General features: G+C 35.5%; 1 protein-coding gene across 2 annotated transcripts; it reads left to right on the top strand.

Moving 5' to 3' along the window:
• Positions 1-310: 310 nt before the first annotated feature.
• LOC104815270 (26S proteasome regulatory subunit RPN13) lies at positions 311-5,566 on the top strand. Of its 2 annotated transcripts, none has more exons than XM_010543608.2 (14): positions 311-420; positions 1,053-1,107; positions 1,560-1,652; positions 1,916-1,975; positions 2,243-2,281; positions 2,380-2,454; positions 2,544-2,610; positions 3,390-3,468; positions 3,973-4,094; positions 4,203-4,221; positions 4,427-4,526; positions 4,957-5,034; positions 5,132-5,186; positions 5,281-5,566. In XM_010543608.2, the coding sequence occupies exons 2-14, from the start codon at positions 1,075-1,077 to the stop codon at positions 5,364-5,366; spliced, it is 906 nt and encodes a 301-aa protein (XP_010541910.1). In that variant the 5' UTR covers positions 311-420; positions 1,053-1,074; the 3' UTR covers positions 5,367-5,566. The 2 variants fall into 2 exon arrangements, with proteins under 2 accessions (XP_010541910.1, XP_010541909.1); XM_010543607.2 differs by having other exon boundaries at positions 312-420; positions 4,203-4,226; positions 4,432-4,526.
• The last annotated feature ends 2,075 nt before the right edge of the window (positions 5,567-7,641 follow it).

The raw sequence follows: 7,641 nt of genomic DNA, 5'->3' as shown, positions 1-7,641 counted from the left end.
AATTATTAATTGGACCGACCCTTGGAGTTTATCACTCGACCCTGTGGGTTCCGATATCGGTTAATTTAATTACGTGGTCTGATTTAGGATATCGGACGTTTAGGGAGAATTATTAGCAAATAAAATAATTCAGGGGCTAATCATAAAGCCCTTTTCCCTAAATCTTTTCGCACACCGATGGGACTTTCGAATTGACGGTTTAGCCCCCTGCATTTGAGCAAAAACGTAATCATTCAAGGGTAGTTTAGTAAATCCGTATGAAATCCAGAATCTAAGTGGGACTCGTCTGCAGAAGTATATGGAAGGGGCTCGAGAAAAAAGAGAGAAAAAAAGGAGCCCCGGGAAAAAGAAAATAGGGAATTAGGAAGGACGTCCTCTCTCTCCGGCAATCGATTTCGCTGCGAAGTTTCTTCTATTGAGGTACTCCAAAATCTTCAAATTATTAAAAATTCGTGAATCTTTTTTTTTTTTTTTGGTTCTGGTGATTTTTTTGTTCATACGTTCGCGTGATTGGCGTGTCTAGGGTTTTGTGAACTTCGTTTCGATCAAATCCTACGATTCTATCGAAGAGCTAGGTTCAGCTTTCGTGAATCCTACCGATTGTTTTCCTTGAACTTGTTGTTGAGTTTCTGGTGACTGGGTGTTCCTTTTTTTAGAACAATGTTATTTGCGATTCTTCTTACGCTTATGCGACTGCAATTTTCGCGGATATCGAGTATACGTATAAATGGGGTCTTGATGATTTCTGAATTGCGCCCCTAAACCCTATCCCTAATTCCGAAATAAATGTAATAGTGAATATCATTAAATTGTTTTGCGGTTTATATTTGGCCCGTGCTGCTGCAAGTTGGTCTTAATCTTTGTTATGATTTCCCAATTTGATCACCTTTCCTTGGTTTTTTCTGTTCCCAATCTGTTTGTTCTGGAACAAAAGTATAGTGAACATCACTTTTATACTGGGTACTACTTAAGAGCTGGAAACTGCAGTTCATATTTTAATTCCTCTTTACATCCAATGTATGTGATTGATTACCTTTTTGTTTGCTATGAAGCTAACTGGTAAGAGGCAGAGATATGGGTTCTGGCGAAGCATTTCCAGTGATGCAGGTAATTAGACTTTCCCCTGGTTGTTGATTGAGGTTGTATGTTTTGGGTGTTCTTATTCAATGTTTGCCGTAGCTTTTAGTTTTCAAATCAATTTTCCACCTTTTACTTTTCTTGTGTTCATTAGGAAATACTGCTTAGTACTTATTTAATGTGATACTCAATTATTGCTTTCATTCCATGGTGGAGTGGCAGTTCTATGGGGTTTAAATTCGGTAATGTTGTTGGGATGGGAACATGTCAAGACTCCTGTAGGGCCTTTGGAAAGCCATCCTCTGATAGTTCAGATAATTTATTTTTAATTGTTTTGGGATAGTATCTGGTATGCAGTCTTAACAGAAAAGGATATGCCTTGTCTTTGGGAAAAAGAACTGGCAAAATGATTTATGACATTTCGGTGGCATGTTGATTATTTCTATCATTATTTCAGTTACCTTATGGTTGTCTTTGGGCAGGAAATTATGTTGGAGTTTCGTGCCGGTAAGATGTCTTTGCAGGGATCAACAGTTGTCCCTGATTCAAGAAAAGGACTTGTCCGCATAGCTAGAGTAATGTCGATATTCTTATTCATATGCTTCTATTTTATTTTTGCATTCATATTGAATTTTATTTTGTTGGAAGTTAGTCGCTCCTTGGAGAATCATTAGCTTTTGCAACTTGCAATGCTGGAGTTGTTATTGTAGAATTCAAGTATCTCAGATCTCTAACTTGTGGTGTCAAAACTCTTAGTTTTCACTTTTCACTTGTTTTAGGCAGTGTTCAGAATGAATCTAATATTTTTTTCGTTTTTCCTTTTGTTGCTTATTTCTAGGGTGAAGAGGGGTTGGTACATTTCCAGTGGCTAGATCGTGACAGAAATGTTGTAGAAGATGTATCCTTTTCTCCTCAAGTTTTATAAAAGAAAAATTGATCATTTTTTTCCGTGCTTCTGATCTACCAAAAATTATGTTTCTCCATGTTCTGAGCTGTATTCTGCCCAGGAACTTAGATAATCTCTATGCAATTGAGACTTCTGTTTTATTTTTTGGCATGTCTGGTTGTGTTGCCCAGTGGTTTGTTATTACATATAGGGACTGTAGTGGTAGGTAGTGGGTAGTCACTAATTATGAAATTTTCTCCTTGACGCTACTGGTTCTAGGATCAAATTGTTTTCCCTGATGAAGCTGTATTCGAGAAGGTATGTTGTGCAACTGAAATTATAGCATGCGAAAATCATTTCCGCTGTTAGCCACAATGTTATGTCATTTTGAGCACAATATTTTTGTCTGCTTACAGGTCAATCAATCATCGGGGAGGGTGTACATTCTAAAGTTTAACAGTGATGACCGCAAGTTCTTCTTCTGGATGCAGGTCAACTGTGAGCTTGTGCTTTTCATGATTTTGTATGCTTTTTTGAAACTTAACTCTCTGAAAATTATTATTGTAACTTCTTTTTGTAGGAGCCTAGAGCTGAAGGTGATGCAGAGTTGTGCTCCACAATCAATCAGTACCTAAACCAACCACTAGGCATGTAACATCCCTACCTCGTTACGCATGGTTTTGGACAAAATTGTATTTTACAGCTAAGGTCTTTCTCTTTGTGTGGTGGTGTTGTCTTTCTTATCGATGTGGCCCACCAATTGAGAGACAAATCCTTGGTTTAGGTTTATATAAATGAAACATCTTTCTCCAAACTACATCTAGGGAAATTGTTTTCCCCTCTTATTCACTGGTTCATATAAACTTATTTCTATCATCATCAAAATGACTAATGCCTGGTTCACTTGTTTTTTTTTTGTGTTTTCATTTCATAGCATGAAAACCAACATTTATTATTCTGTTGGAGGCCTTGCACTTTATGAGATTTCCTACCCAAATTGATCTCGGGTCTCTGATAACAATCTAAGTCTAACACCACAATCAGATGAATTATGCCAAATCTCTATTAAATGTGGACGACCAAATATGCAAGAACATGTTCGACTCGTTTTCAGTGGTCTGTATTTGTATGAGTGATATTTGTTTTTTTAATCGCATCATGCCAATGCTTTGTGCACCGGGTTGCCCTTTATATAAGGCCAATACTTTTTTCGGTTAATATACAATTGAATGAACTGGTAGTATATTGCTCACGAGGTCCTGCATATCGATTATCAATTCAGGTGTTGAGAATGCTATTTTTGTGCATAATCCTTGAGAAAATTAATAAAGCGAGTTTTTATTTCATATCCACTAGCAAATCATAATATGGCACAATTAGGACAGTTGTATAGTTCACCCCTCTGAAAAGTTTTCTTGTATGCCAGAATTTCTTGGTGAAGATGGTCCTGCTTCTGCTATTCCTGAGGAAACTGAAGACATGGCTGAAGATGATGTCTCATCAAGGTACTAATTAATATATCTCGGTCGTTTTTTATCGTTAGTTTGCGGAGATCTTCGACTAAAAAGAGTGCAAATACCTGGCCCTTTTTCATTTATGTTTTTGAACACATTGTTTGCATTTTGGTCAGCTTCTTGAATTATGACAATGACTTCCTATTTATTGTGGTCAGTCTGACGAATTCTTTTGAAGCTGACATGCTACTCGTGACCAGTCTTTGAGCTTTATAGTTCTCTTCTTGACATAGCTGACCAGATGGCCTACTGAAATTGAGATATCAGCTTTTTGTAACTAAGAGATTCTGTTTACATATATATATGCAATGTTATGTAAATACTGTTCTATATTATGTTTCTTTGTGGTGTGAATAGCTTTTATGCTGTGTGAGTGATTTGGAGTTGATAGACTTGAGACTGACTGCTGTTCTCTTGCTAATGGCATTTGACTTTTTGGATGAACAACTGTTCGAGCAGAGGGCTTTCAACTTATTTGAACTTTATTCTTTGTAGAGCTGGAAATTTGGTTGTTCCGAATATGGCTACAGAAGTCAGTGATGTGACATCTTCGTCAGGACCGGTTAAGCTGGCAGACCTGCAAAGAATTCTGAACAACCTCTCTGCTGGGCCTGCAGGTACATGTTCTGTCACTTGATATTACTACTACATCCATCATAAGCTTTTTGTTTTTTTTTTTCTTGTTTAGTAGTCCTGATTCATTTAACTATGGTGTTATCTATTAGGTATGCCTGGAGATGAAGATGAAGGTAACAATTTTTAAACTTTTAGTTTTCAGCTACATGTGGCTGGCAACAGAAAAAATGATATGCTTTTCTAGCTATTTTTATTTGATTCAGAGTTCTGTATGTCAACTATGTTCGGTGTTAATATTATATAAGTTATTTTCCATCAGGGCTGTTGTCTCTCTACCTCATCATTGATCTCATCTTCTCATTTTTCATCTGTTTGAAGGCTTGGTTTTAGGGGATATCTTGAAGCCAGAGTTCATTATGCCATTGCTTGAGATGCTACCAGTAGACGAGCGATTATCATCATTCTTACCTGAGGTATCTAACCGCTAGTCTTTAAGTTTCGCATCTGTATTCTATTGAGAATGAATTGTACCTGCACCTCTTTGCGTAATCTGTCTATATCCCTTTAGGTTATGATTCTTTTCAGATGCATGAGAAATTGTGCTGACTTGCGTTTTTTTAAGGAGGAGAATAGGATGCAATGTTGGATGTGTGAAGTTGTTATGATCAAGTTTTTTTAGGATTGTTGATTTCTCTTCCAAGTCGTCGTGGTAATCAATGACTAATTATCGCTTTATCTGCTTAGGACGAGCTTTAAAATTTCGCACAGCAGTCTGGTGACTAAGGTCTTCAACTTTGTTAATGCATAAACTGTTATCTGTGAACTTTTTTTATCTGGTATTTTTACGATGGAAAGTGTCGACAATCCTTCACTTGTATGTCATATTGTTAATTGGGCTTGCAGGGCCATCGTAAGCCAGAGGATATACTGGAGTTGTTACAGTGCCCTCCTTTCCGTCAGCAAGTAGATTCATTCACATATGTAAGCCGTTTTCTTTTCATTTTCGCCGTTTGGTCGTTCGACCTTTTTTCCCGATTCGATAGTTCGAATTTTTTGTTTATTGGTTAAATCGTTGTAGGTACTTCGAACAGGGCAGATAGACTTGTCACAGTTTGGCGTCGACCCGAGTAAATGTAAGTGTGAAAACCCGAAGTGCCAAGAAATCACATTTTACGGTACTCTCTGATTGATTTGTTTTTTGTTTTGCTTTTAAAACTCTCGTGGCAGATAAGTTCACTGTTGCGTCGTTCCTTGAGGCACTGGAGGACTCGGTTGCAGGCCACCAATCAACTGATGCGATGGAAGAGAATTGATGTTAGTAAGGTTCTCAATGATTTTTTTTTTCCCCTTTATGGTTGGCGGCGGAGAGAGAGTGAAACTTCCACATGCTCTGACCAATTTTGATTTATAAGACACTCTTCTCTTTACCTTTTTTTTTTTTTAAAAAAAACAAATGCGAAAGAAAACTTCGGGAGCTGAATCTGTACTAAAACTATCTTGCCCTTTTCTTGTCTCCTTTACAAATTGGTTCTTTCATTTAGATTCGTTTGATCGTATGCACTCGCATCATATCTTAGTTGGAGGGGAGAAAAAACCCGTCTGGATAGATCCTAGGTTCGAGGGTCCGACTGGTGTTGATCGGTTGGAGAATTGATAGATCCCAATTTCTCAATTTTGAATGAAAAGATCAAAACACCTTTCTTTTTTAAGCATCAAACTGCAGTCACTGTTATAAACCAAAACCCTTGTCGGGAGATTAGATTCAAGCTCCAAAAGAACATAAGCCACAGTATGATATCAAACATATATGATGACACGGGCCTAAGGGGGAACTCCCAAAACGGATATACACCAAATGCCATAAAAGGAAAGATCACAAAGCTGCATTATTGCCTTGCAAGAGAAACTCCTTCCCAAAACTCGGAACCCAACCCCATGGTCCATACTAGTAACAACGCCTGATCCATCCGTTTTTCATTAGGATTGGACTTCGAATTCGAATTTTTATTGATAAAATTCTCATTTTAATTTTTTTTCATTCGTTTTTTCGATTATTTTCATATTCAATTTGAGTTCAATTTCTATTTTTTTTTAAATAAATCACATAGATTCGATCTTATATTATCATATTATATTAATTGAGTTTAATATGTTTATCCATTTAAGTCATGATATTAATGGATTAAATCTATTAAATCCATCTAATTAAAATGGGTTAATCCGTTTGTCATCTCTATATGCTAACCTGTGTTACTGCTAGCATTAAGCCATTACACTGATGACCAAATAAATAGCACAATTGCCAATCAAGGTGGATGAGATATAATCAAACCGAACGGATTCTAAAATAAATATTACTCATTTCTATAAAAAAACAGTAGAGAGTGTTGTTCTTCAAATAACGTTAAAATCTAAAATAATTTACTAAGCCTCTCTTATATATATATATGTATATACACATGTATATATGTGTTCTGTTATGATACTTTATTATTATTAGGGGTATCCGAAGTTGTACACGCATAGTAGTAGTTAGTTATACATATGAACAATGCCCTTCAACAAACGGTCAAATTTTGCTTTCCAACTATTAATGACGAGAAGGAAGATGAATATCTTCTTCTGTTTTATACGGTTAACGAGATTGTTGAATTTCAAAAATTGGTAAATAAATAATGAACAAAATACACTAATAAAATTGGCGAACAAGTCTAATTCTATTGATTAGGAATATATTCACGGGACTCTAAAATATATATGTATTTGTACTATTGGTTCACTTGTATAGATGTTTCTACTGTTTAAATTTCAATATTTTCAGATTTGTAAAAAAGCGAAAAGTTATTTTGACAATGCAAATGACAATTTTTTTTAAAGAACTAATATGTTACCTATGAATAATATACGAATCTCACTATATATATATATATATATATATATATATATATTGGGTTTTGTAAATTCAGATAATCGATTTTTTTTTGTTACCCAGGATGGTTTTCCGTGTCTTCAGTCCGACTACATCCACGCGAGGTCTTGGAACAGCCGTTGGATATGGATCGCAAAGAACCAGAAATTCCCCTCCCCTCCCCATATGCGGAGAATCGAACGCTTGACGTGAAGGCCCGGGGGACAACACGCTAGCCACTCGACCACAAACATGTGGGTCAGATAATCGAATTTGTCTTGTGATAATAGACCTTTTTAATAATCTTACATTTAAAAGCGAGAGTTTCAATTATGTCCATTAACATATTGAATAGTCCTTTTAGGAATACTAATATTTTTGTTTATTAAAGATCATAAGAAAAAAGTATATTATTGAATATAAAATAAAAGTTGTAATTTGGTGAATAAATTTTTTATGATTATTGGGAAGATGACAATTTGGCAAAATTACAATATGAAAAGTTTTTTTTGCTTACTGATATCAGTAAAAATACGCATCTAAAAAAAGTAGAAGAAGAAAAAAAATTAAGAGAGTGTACAAAACCAAATAAATTGGTAAAAATAATTAAAAAAATCTATAAGAAAAACCAAAACCTAGGGTTACATATATATATATATATATATATATATATTTGTCGA

Source organism: Tarenaya hassleriana, unplaced genomic scaffold (assembly GCF_000463585.1).
Source record: "Tarenaya hassleriana unplaced genomic scaffold, ASM46358v1 Cleome23, whole genome shotgun sequence".
NCBI classification, from domain to species: Eukaryota; Viridiplantae; Streptophyta; class Magnoliopsida; order Brassicales; family Cleomaceae; genus Tarenaya; species Tarenaya hassleriana.
The sequence above is the reverse complement of the archived record's forward strand: the minus strand, read 5'-3'. Positions and strand labels throughout refer to the sequence as shown.

Coding starts and splice junctions, on each gene's coding strand:
- LOC104815270 (XM_010543608.2), top strand. CDS start 1,075: ATGGGTTCTGGCGAAGCATTTCCAGTGATGCAG. Junction 2,455..2,543: donor AGTTCTTCTTCTGGATGCAG/GTCAACTGTGAG, acceptor TTCTTTTTGTAG/GAGCCTAGAGCTGAAGGTGA. Junction 2,611..3,389: donor GTACCTAAACCAACCACTAG/GCATGTAACATC, acceptor CTTGTATGCCAG/AATTTCTTGGTGAAGATGGT.